Below are 18,753 nucleotides of genomic sequence, written 5' to 3'. Positions count from 1 at the left end.
AATTACTATAATGAAATTATGTATATTATACAAAAGAAGATGCACTTAAAGCTATAGTCAATAAGTTGTCACAGCTTGGGATAGGGCCTGAAAGAGGTGGGTAACTTGAACAAGTGCACAGGGAGATGGTAAGCTATCTGGAGAAAAGGATGCACAGATACAGATACTATCACTTAGTTAAATTGTTGGAAGAAACATGAGATATTGGAGTTCTGTGTTAGTACATTAAAACATCTATGACTTATCAAACACTTATATACCATTCTATTGGCTGAAAAGTTAACATGTTCTGTGTTGAAATGAGACAGAAAAGAGGTTCAGTAAGTTTTGTAAGGATTCACAGTCCTTTATTTCAAAAGGCTCATGCTATAATCTACAATAACATAATAATGGCTAACTCCATATTTTTGATGATTGCAAGCTTGAGGTGTATTGCCATTCTGATGAAACCACTTCCTATTTTTTCATTAAGAAAGTTGGTGGCAAGAGCTTTAAAAAAATAAATAAAAACAAAACAGGTACCACTTACAAAACATATTAAGAACTATATTATTATATTTAAGCAAATGTTCCCATTCTAGTCCTAAGTTCTAGAATTATGTATATGACTTTGGCTGAGAAAATTATCAAAACATGTTCTTTGAATGTAGAAAAACTTTGTACACCAGGAATTCATTACCATACTTCATCTTATGATGTATCAGCTACCAAATACCCCACATTCTATAAAGTATTTATTCTTCAAGAAATAATTTTGAATTTAACATGTGAGTTTTGGAAGACTATTTTCAATATCAATGCTATTAACATAATAAAATGTGCAATTAATTATACATTTCAAAGTAACTAGGCAAGATTTTCAAAGTTCACAAAATTTGGAAATTATAATAGTCAGAAATGAAATTACTCTGATTTATATTGAACATATATCTGTAGATTGTATTTTAAACACACACACACACACACACACACACACACACACACACACACACAGAAAGGTAATTGCAGTACTGTACCCTTTAAATAATTATAAGCATTACATATCAATTGTTTTAGAAAAGCATTTCACAGAATTGTTGTTAAATCTTATAATTATTATGTCCAATTTAGATAGGCATTGAATGACTGAATTTCCATTTAAAAACCATAGCACCCTGTCATTCTTGTTGCTTGTCACTGAAGTTGTGATAACAGCACAAAGCTGGAAATGGACTTTTATCTTTTGTTTTTGATACCTCCATAGCTGAAAGAGGATACAGGAATGGTTGACAGCATTGTTTTGTGTTTCTGATCTATTTGTGTGATGTTTTCTGGAGCTGTCTATCACACCAGTAAGTTTTGAGATTCACAGAAATAGACTATTTTGGATTGCATTTTTAATACATTCAAAAAGAATTGTGACTTGAGTAAGACTGTACCTTCAACTTCTGCTAAATAAGGACATGGTTGATCACAAAGCATGAAAGATTTAGATAAACCAATAAAAGTTCCAGGGTCTCTAAATGTTCACTCAGCAAATACTGATTTTTTTACTTCTAAGACAGGCTAAACACTGGGAACTGAAATGAGCCAAATGGATACCACCTCTCCTATCCTCAGGCAGTGTTCTAGTTGCCAATCTGTAACTGAAAGTTTTCCTGTGTCCTGCCCGGTCCTGCAGCCCCATGGTCCCGCAGCCACTAAGACCCAAATACACATACTCAGGCTTATATTATTTTTAAACTATGGCCATGGCAGGCTTCTTGCTAGCCAGCTCTTATATCTTAAATTAACCCATTTCTATAAATCTATATTTTGCCATGTGGCTTGTGGCTTACCTGTATCTTCACATCTTGCTTCTCCTGGTGGCAGCTAGCAGTGTCTCCCTGCACTGTCTTTTCCTTCCTCTCTCTCTTTCTCTCTCTCTGTCTCTCTCTCTCTCTCTCTCTCTCTCTCTCTCTCTCTCTCTCTCTCTCTCTGTCTCTCTCTCTGTCTCTCTCTCTGTCTCTGTCTCTGTCTCTGTCTCTGTCTCTGTCTCTCTCTCTCTCTCTCTCTCTCTCTCTCTCTCTCTCTCTCCTGCCTAAGAGCTTTATTTATCAACCAATCAGAGCAACACATATTCACAGCATGCAGAACGGGGTCCTTATCACCAATCATTATAAAAAGAGGCATAAATATTCACATGAAATCCTACTGTGACAAAAATCATGAAACTTTACTTTGACAATGTTTTATAACAGGGTACCATGTTCTAGCCTATTCTGGGGCACCAAGGAATTTTTTTTTCTCCCAAAATATGACACTTTATCTATGATCTAAAAAATAAGCACTTAATAAATTCAGGTATCCGTGGGAGGTAAAAAGTAGATGACCCACAGGCAGAAAGCATTTCAGGCAGAGAGAACATGATGCAAAAAAGATCTGAGGCATGACCTTATGAGACAGTGTTGAGCACATTAAAAAGGTCCATTGTGGTTAGAGAATAAAAATAATGAGAAAAAGAACTCTGGCAAGGCAACATAAATTATATCATGCTGGGTCTGGTAGAGTGTTTTGTGGACTTTGATCTATAATTCTAGGACTACAGGTAAGTATAGATTTGTCTAAATCCATGTAGTAGAAAGACAGGATCTGCAATAAGATATTGCATTGACTCTAGTGTGGAAAACTTACTGGGGAGGAAAAGGAGGGAGTCTCTCAAAAATGACTTAGTGTGCTACTACAGTTATACAATCAAGATTAAACAGGTTGGAGATTTAGGGGTAGCAGTGAAATATTGAGAACTAAATAGAATTAAAATGGATAGAAGACTGAATATTAGAACTACACTCAGGGGAGATATTTGTGTCAAGGATAATTGTTAGAAGTTTGTGTGAAACAGGTGAATGCATGGTAGTACAATTCATGAAGACAGGGAATAAAAAAAGTTCAGAAACATGAGCACTGAAATCAAGATTTGGGGGTTATATATGCTGAGTTTGAAGTTCTGTTTTGATATCTAAAATGTCATGTAGAAAGTTGAACAAAGGTTTGTGATAGAAATATATAATTAGGAAGTATTGGCTTATATGATACTTTGAGTGATAATAAGGTACTAAGGATAAATACAATAATAATTTAAATATACTTTCAGTTAAAATACTGCAGTGTGCAGAATACAATGCTTTCTCAATCTGCTTCACTAGCTTAATTTCACCCATGTCTTTATATAACTAGCTGATATCAATGCATGATTTGTATAAACAGATATGGAATTTTCTATGTGTAAGCAAGTATCAATTATTTTTGGAATGTATATTTATATTAGCAACTGTTAAGAGAAAAGCCCAAATCTGAATGTTTCATAAAAGAACCCCTCAGAATTTCCCCTTTAAGATTTACTAGCACATTGTAAAGTTATTTCTAGAACACATTCTTCTCCTATGAATATTCATCTATAGTTTCACAACATAATTGAGATTATGCAAGTAGAAGAGAAGCCAATTCTACAAATATTTTGTTCCAGAATATACTAGCTTTTAGTAATGATGAATATGTTTGTTTTGCATTATGGTGGGTCTTAAAAATTCCATTATTCTGGGAACCAAACAACCTTTGTAATGGTAAATAGTGGAAAGAAAGAAAGTCAATCATGTTTTAAGAGAATCTTATTAAATGCCTATAATATGTAAATTGCTGTTTCTATCCTCCTGCTGACCCCTCCATTCTCTCTCTGACACAAAAACACTCATATACACATTCACACAATACACACACACACACACACACACAGAGAGAGAGGGAGGAGGAGGAAGGAGGGAGGGAGGGAGGGAGGGAGGGAGGGAGGGAGGGAGGGAGGGAGGGAGGAACGGAGGGAGACAGAGACAGAGAGAGAACATTTTATGCATAAGGTAATACATACAAAACAAATATAATAACTTAATTCTAAGGTGAGCGAGTTATAAAACCAAAATGAAAACCTTGTTATCAGGCTCCCTAGCCCACTCTCTTTAGCCACTACCCTGTTGTGCCTCTTATAAAGCATATAACTATCACTAAACTTCCTTTCCCAAGACAAAGGCCATACTGACACTGTGACACATCTTTTGCTTAGGGAGATTGAAAGAAATGGCACCAAGTGGAGGTCATAGAATCAAATTTTCCTCTAATCTTTGCTTCCTTCTTTCATCCAACAGAATATTACTTTGGTAGAACTATCATATTGGGAAACTCAGCATGAGTAAAAATCTTTACCAATTTTTGCCACAAGAAGTTTAGAAGAAGCCTCCCAAAAGATTACAATCCAGAATTACAATTGTTTTTCTTAGGAGACCCCATAAAGTCACAAATTAAAATAGTATTACTTATAATAGAGATTAAGTGAAAATTTATTCACTGACCCAAGGATAATTTTCCTGTATCACTACTAAATTTTGGTTTGCACAAGTCTGGTTGTGCTTCATTTTAGTGTATTTAATTCATAATTGCTGATAAGAATATTTCAAGAGCAATTTTTACAAATGCACACAAGATGTCACAAACATCTTCAAACAAAACTTTAGTTTATATCTATACTTAACATACTGAAAATGATTATTCAATCCAATTTCTGAGCACATACACATACCTGGCATGAATCCTATATTAATATATTTTCTTAAGTAATCTTATGTCAAAGTAATATCCATGATTACTTCCTCAGACTCCTTAGTTGCTCCCATTCTTGCCTTGCATTTTTTTCAATTGTCAGTGCCTTTCTCTTGAGACTACTTTAGCTTGAAAGCTAAAAATAATAGTAACACTTTCAATATATTTGGAAGAATACATATATAAGATTATATTCACCCAGGCAGTGGTTGCACACACCTTTAATCCCAGCACTCGGGAGGCAGAGGCAGGCAGATCTCTGTGAATTTGAGGCCAGCCTGGTCTACAGAGTGAGATCCAGGACAGGCACCAAAACTACACAGAGAAACTCTGTCTCAAAAAAACAAAAAAAGTAGAAAGATTATATTTATGGTGTCAAATCAAAATAACAAATCCTCTAAATTCATTCTAAACTGATAAGCTAAATAAAGTATCAGCAAGGCAGTGGATGTTCTGTGTTTGCACACTGGAATATTTAAAATGCTTAAAAAATTTTAAATGCATAAATATGTCAAAAATTGTATGCATAAGCAGACTTATAAATAATTATATATGGATAATAATTAGTGATAATGTAATATACTGGAAGTATACATCCACAGATTATTATATATCAGCATAAAACACTATGTGGCATTATTATGTAGGTGGGGTTTTTCATTGATACCACAGGCTCCCCAATAATTGACACAGAGACTTATTATTAATTATAAATTCTCAGATGAAAGCTTTGGCTTCTTACTAACTAGCTCTTACAACTTAAATTAACCCATAATTCTTATCTATGCTCTGTACTGAAGATTTCCTGTGTCCCACCTGGCCCAGAGTCAGGACAAATCACTTTCACCCAAGAGTCCTGTAGCTGCTTGGACCCAAGTAAATACACAGAGGCTTATATTACTTATAAACTATATGGCCATGGCAGGCTTCTTGCTATCTAGTTCTTATATCTTAAATTAACCCATGTCTATTAATCTATACGTTGCCATGTGGCTTGTGGCTTACTGGTACTTTACACCTTGTATCTCATGGCGGCAGCTGGCAGCATCTCTTGACTCAGCCTTCCAATTCCCAGAATTTTCCTCTCTCCTATATCTATAGCATACTTCCTGCCTGGCTACTGGCCAATCAGCATTTTATTTATCAATCAATTGGAGCAACACACTCACAGCATACAGAAAGTACGGTATGTTCATATCCTGCTGCCTGTGTGTCTGACTGGTGACCCTGCCTTTCTTCCTGCATTCTCTCTGTCTGGCTCTCCTACCTGAACTCTTCCTGCCTAACTACTGGCCAGTTAGCCCTTTATCAAACCAATGAGAGTAATATAAATTCACAGTGTACAAAAGATTATTCCACAGCATTATTACAACTCGAATAAAATACTTCGTTTTTGTCAAATCAAGTAATTTCATTTCAAAATGTCTCCAACATTTTGGATAAATTATTTGTTTATTCTTTTTTATCAAATGACCATAACATTTTATTAGGCATGAACTGCATACCTTGAACTGTGTGATAATGTGAATTTATTAAAAAATGTTACCATAGTGTCTCTTGAAGTGTTTATAGTGTGATTGAGACAAAGATTATAAATGAATTAATTAATTACACAACAGCATGAAACTTTCTTACATTTATTCAATATGAGATCTAATCCAATGGAGGAGAAAAGTTTAATACAGGAAGGAAGCAGGGTAATTAGAAGGAAAAATCAGTAATGGACAGGAAGATTTGTAAGGACAGAGAAGATATTGTTTTCATAGACACAATATTCCTCAAAGGCAAGAGACATAACTAGTGGAGACTCAGAAAACTATATAGAACTCTGAAAGGTTTACCAGCATGCCATTACATCTACAACTTCAACAACAGTTTGCAGCTTTAAATATTTCTAAACATTATATTCTAGAAATATAAGCAATTAAATACAAATAAATACTCTTAATTGAAAGCTGAAACCAATCTATACATCTCTCAAAATCTCTTGTATCTGTTCAGAAATTGTTTAATATCTTTAAGGTCACAGAGAAACTGAAAAGTGTACATGAATGGTGTTTTGAATATGTAAAACATAGATTCTGAACACTAAATACATACTATTATATTTATATTAACAAAAAATAGAGAGACATAATACCAGAATTTTTGTATTTGTATTTTCTTTAGCAAAAACATGTGACCATATTGTTTCATAATTATTAACAAAAGAAAATCAGTAAACAAAATATACATACATTTAAGATTGTATATTGCCTTCAAATATGGTATGGACGTTTCTGTATATAATTCATATTTAGTATTTATTCATTTCTTGATTTTGGGAATTACACTTAACTTTCAGAAGCAAACATGACAAAATTTCCACAACATAGACCATATCACTTTGAAGAAAAGAAACAAAAAATATTGATTGAATAATATAGGGTACAATTCATTTGAAAATGTAATATAATCAGATGAAGATTTATATCTAGTGTAGCATTGACTGTGAGACCATAAGTAACCATCTTTTTAAGTTTTAATTTACTCATTTTAAAACATAGTGATAAAGACAGAGCTTGATTTTAAAAGACTGAATGAAAATAGAACATTGAGCCTTTCAAAGGTTTAGTGGATGTCCTACCCAGACTTTCAAGAAATGATAGCAGAAATAACCATACATTTCATTTTTACATATCCAATAGGCATACATATAAATAGACTGATACAGGCCCCAAATTTGAGTCTGTTTTATTATATGCTGTAGTAAAATATATTCTAGAAAGTATTACATGTTTTCTAATTTATATTTTAGAAACAGAAAAAAATCTTTAGTAGATAAAGGAATTTCTGTTCACTTATTCTTCAGTAACATTACCTTTCCTTACTCCCAATGCACCATCTCTTCTCTTCCTTAATAATGCAGTGTGCACAGAGAAAATGAATGAGGTGAATGCACTAGTACACAGCAGTTCATTTGGAGTGGTAAAACTGGCCCATGGGATTTTGCACCTGGAATTTGTAGACTTGAGATAACTTTAGAAAAAAATGTAAAGCTGTGTACAAGGAAGAACAACAACAAAACAGCTCCATTATTTCATATAACTGGTCAGATACATTATATTACACACACACACACACACACACACACACACACACACACCACATGCATCCATCTTAACACATCTAATTTTAAAGAGGGTCAGGTTCATGTGCTTTGGTAAGAGCAACCGATCTCCCACTCAAGCACATGCATTGAAAACTGGTCAAGCCTAGTATGTGACTATAAATGAACTGGAGACACTGAAGCTGCACAAGAGGTACAATCCTCATTACTCCTGACACTGTCAAGCCCTTACTCTGAATACCTACATTCTTACATTGTGTATGTGTTCCATTGAGAGGTTCTTCTTTGCCATCTGTGATTAGGGATATCTGGTGTGTTCCACAAGTCCCTTCCTGGGCTTGAAATAGCCTCTCATACAAGATGGAGCTTGGCAGGAATCCTGGTCCTGACTATGTGGATTGGATTTTCCCTAACTGGAGAACAGGGGATGTCTTTCTCTCTAGGACCTCTTCCTTGCCCTTACTCTGGACCCCATCACATCAGGCTTCTGAGGTTCCTGGGAAGTGAGTAGGTAATGAAGCATCATTTCCTTCACCTCGAGCCTGTATGTCACAGTAACCCTCCTTAACTCCCAAGGTCCCTTTGGACTATTTCCCTACCATACCCTGGCTGGAAACAGGGTCAAGTTGTGGGAATTAGCAAGATATCCTTGTGGGATTCAAGTTTAGTAGCTCCAGAGCCTCAAGTTTAGAAGATTAAAAAAAGGAACAAGAGCAAAATAAGGTTATAATAGTTGAAAACTCAACCAGCAAAGGGCCTTACAATGAGACAGCAGAAAGAAACTAAAGAGGCCACTTTGAAATGCCTCCATCCCTGGTCCAGTTCAAAGAACAACCTCTGTCAAAAGTGTCCTCGGATTACACCAAGTGCGCATTTATTTCTTCCCACATGTCATGATCAGTGCTCCTTTTGATTTCCTGCTTGGCTATATTTTAGGTTTGGGTTTTAAGGCTGGTTGGGAGCTGTTGTGAGGTTGGTGAAAAAACTTGTTTTAGCTACTGAGCGTCCTGGAGCTCAGCCCTCTAGGAATCTCCCCAGAGTTTCCACACCGCCTTCCCGCGCGCCCATCCCCTCCGCTACTCCCCAACCCCCACCCAGACTGGCTCGTGCTACCCAGCACCCCACGGCTAACCGCCCCTCCCACTGCCTCCGCCTCTCACCCTCAGGTCGCTAGCACACTCTTGAGCCCCACACTGACTTCACCATCTCCCGGACGGCAGCACTTCCCGCCCTCGCCCAGGTCCCCAGCACAGCCACCACCCTCAACGCCTCTCTCCACCGCCGCAGGCGCCCAGCTCCTTCCAAGCTCACAGTCCTTGCAGAGCCACGCTGCCACCTTCGCCTCTTTTGCCACCAGAGCACCCCGGAACCCAGGACACTCGGAGTCCCGGGGATCGCCCAGCCTTCTGGCCCCTGGGATCCCGTGCCACCCCACCAACCCCAACGCCGATTCGGAGACACAACCATCTCCACCGCCACCACGGCCAACACGGGTGCCACGCGCCGCCGCCGCCGCCGCCGCGCCGCCGCCGCCTCTGCAGCCCGCCCGCCGCCCACCATGGCCCCTCAGCAAACAGGTAGCAGGAAGCGGAAAGCCGCCGAGGTCGAGGGGGGCGCCGGGAGTTCTTCGTCGCCTGGCCGGGCGGCCGCGGCGGCGGCAGGGACTGGCCGCGGCGAGGGGCCATTGCTGCTGGCCAAGAGGCCGCGGCGGCCCGTGGCTCGCCGCTCGCTGGTACACTACCTGAAGGGCCGCGCGCTGGGCGCCGAGGGCCACCCGGGGCTGGCGGGCTTCGAGGGCGACCTGCGCGGCTACGGGGTCGTCAGGCTGCCCGAGCTGCTGAGGGAGCGCCAGCTGACGCTTGGGCCCCTCAACAAGGTGTTCGCGTCGCAGTGGCTCAATGCCAGGCAGGTGGTGTGTGGCACCAAGTGCAACACGCTCTTCGTGGTTGATGTCCAGACCGGCCAGATTACCCGCATTCCCCTGATGCGGGACAGAGGGCCTGGGCAAACCCGTGCCCAACCCACCTGTGGCATCCACGCTATCCAGCTGAATCCCTCCAAGACCCTCCTGGCCACAGGGGGTGAAAACCCCAACAGTCTAGCAGTATACCAGCTGCCCACCCTAGACCCTGTGTGCTTAGGGGACCGCAATGGCCACAGGGACTGGATCTTCGCCATTGCATGGATGAGCGACACGGTGGCTGTGAGTGGATCCCGCGACGGCACAGTGGCACTCTGGCGGGTGGATCCTGACATGTTCAGTGGCAACATTCCCTGGCACAATAATTCAGGGATTCCACGGTATTCACACATTCGTCCAAGGGACATGGAGGCCATTCCCAGGGCCACCACTAACCCGGGTAACCGCAAAGTACGAGCCCTTGCTTTCAGTGGCAAAAACCAGGAGCTGGGAGCCGTGTCTCTGGACGGCTACTTCCACCTATGGAAAGCCCGGAGCTCCCTGTCCAGGCTGCTGTCCCTAAGGCTGCCCTACTGCCGGGAGAACGTGTGTCTCACCTACTGTGATGAGTTGGCCCTTTATGCTGTGGGTTCCCAGTCTCATGTTTCATTCCTGGATCCACGACAACGCCAGCAGAACATCAGGCCTTTGTGTTCCCGAGAGGGAGGCACTGGTGTACGTTCCCTGAGCTTCTACCAGCACATCATTACCGTGGGCACTGGACATGGTTCTCTGCTCTTCTATGACATCCGTGCCCAGAAGTTCCTGGAGGAGAGGGCCTCAGCCAGTCCAGACTCTTTTCTTGTGCGCACAGGGAGGAAGCTCAAACTAACCTGTGGCAGAGGCTGGCTCAACCAAGACGAACTCTGGGTGAATTACTTTGGTGGCACTGAGGAATTCCCCAACGCACTCTACACTCACTGCTACAACTGGCCCGAGATGAAGCTCTTTGTGGGTGGAGGTCCACTCCCTTCAGGCCTCCATGGCAACTATGCAGGCCTCTGGAGCTAAAGCCTCTACGCCCTTGTGAGGCTATCTATCTTTCAGTTCAGGCTAAGGTTCTTCACTTATGTGCTTGTGTGTGATGTGCGCATGCACAATTCTAATATGTGTGATTTATCTTCAAGGTGGACTTGGCCCAACTTTTTTGTGCTCAGCCACAGAGAAAGGGAAAACAGAAAGAAAGAAGGAGAGAGGAGGAGGAGGAGGAGGAGAAGGAGGAGGAGGAGGAAGAGAGAAAGAGAGAGAGAGAGAGAGAGAGAGAGAGAGGGAGGGAGGGAGGGAGGGAGAGAGAGAGAGAGAGAGAGAGAGAGAGAGAGAGAGAGAGAGAGAGAGAGAGAGAGAGAGAGAGGAGAGAGAGACCTTTTGGCAATCAAAACTTGGTGTGACTTTGGCACTTTTTCTCAGAGCACTACATTTTTGCTGTATCATACAAAAATGTCGAGTAAGTCTTAATCTTATCCTTCCTGAGTGATTTATGTATTTTCTTTCCTTAGGCTAATGCAGTCATTGTGTTCACTGCAATTCAGCAGTTTGATTTTACCAGCATTTCAATAATATGTTCAAGTTGTTTAAACATTGCGTGTATATGGCATTTTGAGAAAACATGTTTATAAAATGTCTGTTGGGCTGATCTAAGAAAATATCCATCATTTAAAACTCCAATCAAATTATAAAATGTATTTCAAGATTTAGATTATTACCATTTGGAGTGTCTTCCATTTGAATGTAGGAAAACTCAGTACTGGTTGATTGTACATTATGGATATATAAAATTCTTTAACATGTATATAATTCTTAAAGAATTATATAATATTGTTCAAGCTATTAATCATTTTTTTTACTTCAGAAAAACCTGATCACTACCATGCTTAGTACTAAAACCTTCTATTTTAAAAGTACTGTATTATGACCTACTTTCCTTAGTACCATTTATGTTAAAGATTTACATAGCTAATCAAATCTGACCTAAATTTTCAGGATAATTAGGAATGTATTTGGGGGATTAACATTTCCTTAACTTTCAAGAAACAGTCCAGGTAGCCATTTGCAATGAAAGGCCAGTAGTTATGGTCAGAGTGGGTGTAGTTGAATTTTGTATTGAATACATAGATAATCATTTTATGTAGCTAACTATTATGTCATGTATCATAGAAAAATAAAATACAAATGTATTCAACATCATAGTAATTAAACTAAGTTTTAAAATGATTAAATATGCATTTTGTTATTAATTGTACTGATAGGAATGTATTATCAAAATAAACATTTTTTTTTTTCTGGGAGAGGAGGTTTGGCTTCAGCTATGCACACATAATTATGCACATTTGCTTTTGTAAAAGAAACTTCTATAGTTTAAAAGGTAAATAATACTGGACCTGGAGATAATGGCTCAGCAGTTAAGATCTCTTTCTCTCTTCCTGAGTTTCGTTCCCAGACCCATGTGTGAAAGTTCATAACTGCCTTTAACTCCAGCTGCAGGGGATTTGACACTCTTTTCTGACCCCTGTGGAACTTTGAACACATATGGCCTACATTCACATAGACACACACACATACACATGAATAATGTTTTTGAAATGTATATAGTGAAATGTCTCCCACTCCTGAATTCCTGTTCTCTGGCCATCGTTTACTACAATAATATTTTTTTGTATATGTAACCACTTAGAGAAATTCAATGCATCCCTAAGGATACCTGTGACTATGTGATTTACCCATACTCTAGATATGTATACACTTCTGTTAAAAAATTCATATAGATATAACTAAATTGTTTTTATTATATGTCACCCCACTACATGGTTGGAATGTTGTATTTTTGATAGACATTATTGATGCAGTAAGTATTTAGATGCATATATACTTGTACTTGTCAAAGTATAGGTACAAGTGAACTCCTAAAAATTAAATTTTTGAGTAAATGGGGGGTAGAGTCCTGGCATGACCTTTTCCACAGTGTACCATCAAATTCTCACATCTACTAGTTCTTAATACTTTCCAAGCCAATGTGGCTGAATTAATCACATTTGTGGTCATCATAAAAGTACCATTCAAAAACAATGATTAAGAACATGAGGAAATAAGAACAAGCAATATAAATGCTATCAGACAAGTAAATAAAGGTTTGAGCTTGCGTACATGGAATTGAGTTGAAGAAGAGTACCTGTAATTATTTTGGTTTTGTGGTCTATGATACCATGGTTTCAGTTGTGCTAAATGAATCAGATGATATTGAAGGAACTCCAAGAAAGATATAAAGTTAATAAAAAAAAGAGAGAGATAAAATGAAAAACTCATATTTGCCACTTTATATGTAGGTGAAAAAAACTAAAAAAAATAGAACTCTGTAACTCTGTCTTGGACACAAAATTTGTGGCAACAAATAACTGTAGATACATTAGCATAGAAGATACAAGTGGTGATCAATTCAGTTTAGCATGTTGGATTTGAGCCACATATTGGGATAATGCACCCAGTAAAGAAGTGACTATAAGGATATGATGTGATATCTCAGTGTTAGGAACATAGTACTGTGAAATGCTGGTAATCTATTACTTTTAGAGGAGAACAGAAGAAATGTCTAGGAAGTATACTAGGAAGTTATTGGGACAAAAGATACATGAGAAAAGGTAAGTGGCTTTTTACAAAAATGCTATGACATTCATCATGACCTCTAAACAAAAAGATAATGTTTTGATATTAAATTAATGGTTTTGAGTCTTGATCACTGTCATACATGCCAGCTAGCCTCATTGTTAAACTCTCTAGACAATATTGCAGATCCCGTTGGACTGCTTAGATTGGTCCACAGCTGATACCTTCTTGAAGAATGAAAAGTCAGACTTAGACCACAAAGCAGGACTTTAGCTTCAGTATTTCTGGACCACTAACTCTAACAATTAGTATTATACTTAGTACTCATAAGACCAGCATCCCTAGAAACATCATAAAAACAATGACATCTTCAAAGGTAGAACATCACCTCATCATCTGCTCTGACATCCACATGCTGTGCCTACCCTACCTAGTCCTCTTTCACACACATTCAGTGAGTAATCTGTATTTCAGTTCAAACCTCAGTGCCATAAGAGTAGGTCTTTGGAAACTTTTCCTAGCCATTGGAATAAATGAGATATTATAGGAAACATGGTTATTTCCTCAGGATTATTTTTTACTCATGAATTAAAATTATAATTTTATTTATAATGAAAAACATTAAATATAATCATTGGTACCTTAAAAGTAAATCATACCACTGGAGGGTAAAGTTGGTTTTAAATGAAAGCATATTCATTCCCTGGGAACCAATAAGATGGGTCAGGTAAGGTATATGCTACAAAGCCTGATTATCATTTACAGATGATATATTTTTAAGGTCATGGGAATAAAATGCTAACGACAAAAGGAATAAGTAAAAGACAGAGTGGAGTCTACTAGAAAGCTACTATAATTATCTAGATTGAACATGATGGGGGTTATTTTTTTTTTTTTGTTAACAATTTTAAAAATCCATTGGATCTTTTGTCTCAAAATGGCTGATGCCTACTTTCTTAGAATCTTTTAAGAACTGAAATTAAAAATGTTTAGATTGGAAAACTCCATGTTATTGCTATAGTAAGGAAGAAGACAATTATACCAGAATTTTGACAGTGTACTAGAAACCAGAAACTAGACAGTGTCTGATAGATAAAACTGAGAATTGTCAACACAAACCTAAGATACAGTTATAAGACCTTTGGATTGGAGCCAATTTTCACTGGTAATTCTTATTTCCACATTGTACACAGGACTGAATTTTGAGGTAGCAAACATCATTAGTAAGCTGTACATATGCACTTGTCTACTTAGTCCCTCTCCCATGAAACAAATATAATGCTGTTGATAAGATATTAGAGATATTTCTGGTATACTTGGAAGTTTAAATTGTCCTTAATGTTGTTGTTAGGTTAAATTAATAACATGAAAATCAGCTGCATCTTATAATCCCATTTTTTCTTTGAAAATGGAAGAAAGAAGCCGGGCGGTGGTGGCGCACGCCTTTAATCCCAGCACTGGGGAGGCAGAGCCAGGCGGATCTCTGTGAGTTCGAGGCCAGCCTGGGCTACCAAGTGAGTTCCAGGAAAGGTGCAAAGCTACACAGAGAAACCCTGTCTCGGAAAAACCAAAAAAAAAAAAAAAAAAAAAAAAAAGAAAATGGAAGAAAGAAAAATCATACAATGAATATAAGAATATATGCAATAGTATTAACAGCATGTTTCTCTATAGAAGGCTATGTAATAAGTTTGTTACATATATCATGTATTTAGAGAATATTGTAAAAGTTCACATCGTGATATGCATTACTTTAGAAGACAGTTTTCCAATCCTGAATTAGATGGGGCAGGAAAGAGGATGAAGGAAAGTGATCACAGCAAGGTTGTGAAACAGGCTAAAGATGAAAGAATCTATCTCAACACAGTATGGAAGTTCACGGAGACTTTTTATAAGAACAATTGGAACAGTGAATAACCAGCCACATTGTTTCTCTAAAGGTAGGTTAAGAATTCAGTGTTTAAAAAAAAATGAGCATGAAATTATTTTTATTCTCACAAATATCTGGTAGGTTAATGATTTTCTGTTTCTCTTCTCAACTCCTCAATCAAGTCAATTTCAGAAAAACATGGTAAGATTTGTATAAGCACAGCATCAAAGTGGTTGCAGAATAGTGACATAAGTATTTCTGACCTGGATATAGGTGAAGAAGATCTGACTTCATACCTATCAGTTGGAAGAATTTGTGATTTTTGAAATCTTCCCTGAACTTTTCTTCTTAGTCACAAACAGATCTTTGAAATGTTTTCTGATATATTTCTAGTCTATGACCAAAATTTTAGTTCATCTTTAAAACACCATGGCATCCAATGATCTTACCTAGTCTCATGTATTCAGCTTTAATTCTGAAGATGGGGGGGGGTCTAGCTGTGAAATATACCAACAAAAACTCGCACTCACTGCTTTAATACTTACATCCATATAGCTGAGGTCATAATCTAATAATGCCAGTCCTACACTATTTTAATCTCACCTCTGACAAACATGAAATTATCAGTTTTAGTATGTGGAGTTGACAAGGAGAAAAGTATTATATAGAGAGGATAAAGAGATAAAAAGAGGATAGTAAATAATCACTGAAAGAGAAGATAGGTGCTTTACAAATTCTTCCATTCCTTAGGTTAGAACATAACATTTTTCAATTATGGCTTTTACTCTGAGATTATAATTGCATATAACTTCCTTTTTTTAATCAGTCATAAATCATTTTTAATTAGATTTATCCATTTATTTCACATGGAGACTTCAGCTTCCCCCTTCCCATCCCTTTCCCCACTCCCTGCTTGCCCCCCTCCCCAATCCACCCCTATTCTACTTCTGTTCAGAAAGGGGCAGGCCTTTCATGGGTGCCAACAAAGCATGGCATATCAAGTTGAGGTAGTCTAAGTTCCTCTCCTGTAACACGACTTGCTAAACAGTTTTATTAATTAAAAAAAAAAAAACAGAACCAGATATTGTAGTAAAAGCTGAAAGAGCAGAGAAGAACAAGCCACAGCCAACCTCACCTCGCCAACTCCTCAGCTGCTCTTGCTTCCTCAGACTGAAAGCCTCTGGGTCCTCACCTGAATGGATCTCAGATGAACTGCTTTAGCCACTGGCTTACCTCTATGAAACCCTCAGTCTAAAGAGAGCGAGTTCCTGTTTCCTCAAGCCTTATATACCTTTCTCTGCCTAGACAACACTTCCTAGGATTAAAGCCATGTGTGCTTCCCATTACTGGGATTAAAGGTGTGTGCCACCACTGCCTGGTTGTTACCAGTGTGGTCTTGAACTCATAGAGATCCAGAGGATCTCTGCCTCCTGAATGATAGGATTAAGGGTGTGTGCCACCACTGCCTGACCTCTATGTCTAATCTAGTGGCTGGCTCTGTCCTCTGATCCCCATATAAGTTTATTAGGGTACACAATATATCACCACACTCTTCTTGTATTAATACAGGGCAAGGCAACCAAGCATTAGGAACAGGTTCCCAAATGCCAGCCAAAGCTTTAGGGACAGGCCCTGCTCCTACCACTAGGAGTCCCACAATTAGACCAAGCCACAAAGCCATCATACATATGCAGAGGGCCTAGGCCATTCTAATGTGGGCTCCCTAGCTGTCAGTCCATAGTCTGTGTGCTCCCATTAAAGGTCCAGTTGCTTCCATGGGTTCTCTTGTGATTACACCCCACCCCCAGTTTGTACAATCCTCCCTCCCTCTCTCAACAGTATTCCCTGGGCTTGGCCCAGTGCTTGGCTGTGGATCTCTGCATGTGTTTCCATCAGTTACTGTATGAAGGTTCTCCAATGACATTTGACGTAGTTACCAATCTGATTACAAGAGATAGTCAGTTCAAGCTACCTCTTCACTATTGCTACATGTCTTAGCTGGGGTCATCCTTGAAGATTCACGGAGTTTCCTTTGCATCAGTTTTCTAACTGACTCCAAAATGTGCCCCCTATCAAGACATCTCTTTTCATTCTCTCCCCCTCCATCCATCCTTCAACCTGATCCCTCAAGCTCCCAATCCCCATTCACCCCTGGTCTACCCACGAGATCTCTTCTATTTCCCCTTCCCAGAGAAATCCATGTGTCCCCCTTTGAGACATCTTTGTTACTTAATCTCTCTGGATCTGTGGATTGTAGCATAGTTATCCATACCAGGCTTTCTTCTGGGCCACCAAACAGCTCCCAAATCATGACACGGAGATTTATTACTGGTTATGAATGCTCAGCCTTAGTTTTTGTTTGTCCCACTAGCTCTTATAACTTAAATTAACCTGTTTCTCTTCATCTGTTTTGCCTTGGATCTTTTTACCTTTCATTTTGTATGCTCTACTGTGTGTCTGTTTGACTGGTGACTGCCTTGCTGGCTGGCCCCTGGCATCTCCCTTTCTTTCCCCCTGATTCTCCGTTCTCTCGAGCCTAGATTTATCCTCCTACTTATTCCCTCTTCCCGCCAGCTTGTCTGTCCCTTCTCCTACCTAGCTATTGGCTGTTCAGCCTTTCTTTTGACAAATCAGGTGCCTTAGGCAGGCAAGGTGAAACAGCAACATATCTTTATACAATTAAACAAATGCAGTGTAAACAAAAGCATCACACCTTTACATAAGTAAACAAATGCAGCATCAACAAATGCAACACACCTTTACATATTTAAAGTAATATTCTGCAACATAAACAAATTAAAACATCTTTCCCTTGTTAACGTAATAGCCCACAACAGTTATCTTTATTTTTATAGCTAATATCCACTTATGAGTGAGTACATACCATGTTTGTCTTTCTGGGGCTGGGTTACCTCACTGAGGATTTTTTTTTCTAGTTCTATACATTTGCCAGCAAATTTCATGTCATCATTTTTGATAGCTGAGTAGTTCTCCACTGTGTAAATTTACCACATTTTCTTTACCCATTTTTCAATTGAGGGGCATCATTTAGGTTGTCTCCAGGTTTTGGCTATTTTGAATAATGTTGCTATGAACATATCCTTGTGGTAGCATATAATTTCTTCCATACATAGAAACATATTTACTGAGTATGTCTTACAGATTAAAAATCGGGTTTCTTTTTTAAGAAACATTCTCACCTACATTATCACCTACAAGAGTGTTATAAGCCAAATGCAAACAATCAAATAACTATTCCAAGTACTTAGCACTAGGAGAATAAAACTGAATAGAGGCATGATAACTAAAATTGAACATTTGTGTTACATTTCACTAGATTTTGTCTAGTAATTGCTATATTGACACACTTCATAATGTCCATTTGTTGCTTCTCTAAGTAGATGAATTCACTGCATTAATAAAGGATCAATTAAATCAGTGATTTCAAATAACATAAGCAAAATTATCAATTAAGTACCTTTAACAGTCCCCTTCTTATCTTTTTCATCCAATTCTTCTAAGTGGTTTGATTTTAACCACCTCAGAACTTAGTATTATTATGTGCCCTAGTTAGGGTTTCTATTGCTGTGATGAAACACCATGACCAAAGAACAA

General features: G+C 38.6%; 1 protein-coding gene across 1 annotated transcript; it reads left to right on the top strand.

Annotated features, from left to right (window-relative positions):
- Positions 1-9,123: 9,123 nt before the first annotated feature.
- On the top strand, positions 9,124-10,867 carry LOC114701523 (DDB1- and CUL4-associated factor 12-like protein 2). Its single transcript, XM_028881640.2, has one exon. It carries the CDS (start codon positions 9,273-9,275, stop codon positions 10,683-10,685), a length of 1,413 nt encoding a protein of 470 aa, XP_028737473.1. The 5' UTR covers positions 9,124-9,272; the 3' UTR covers positions 10,686-10,867.
- Positions 10,868-18,753: the final 7,886 nt, after the last annotated feature.

Source organism: Peromyscus leucopus, chromosome X (assembly GCF_004664715.2).
Source record: "Peromyscus leucopus breed LL Stock chromosome X, UCI_PerLeu_2.1, whole genome shotgun sequence".
NCBI lineage: Eukaryota > Metazoa > Chordata > Mammalia > Rodentia > Cricetidae > Peromyscus > Peromyscus leucopus.
This window is presented reverse-complemented; position numbering and strand designations above follow the sequence as displayed.

What these genes read in the sequence shown, in the direction of transcription:
- LOC114701523 (XM_028881640.2), top strand. Translation starts at nt 9,273, where the DNA reads ATGGCCCCTCAGCAAACAGGTAGCAGGAAGCGGAAAGCCGCCGAGGTC.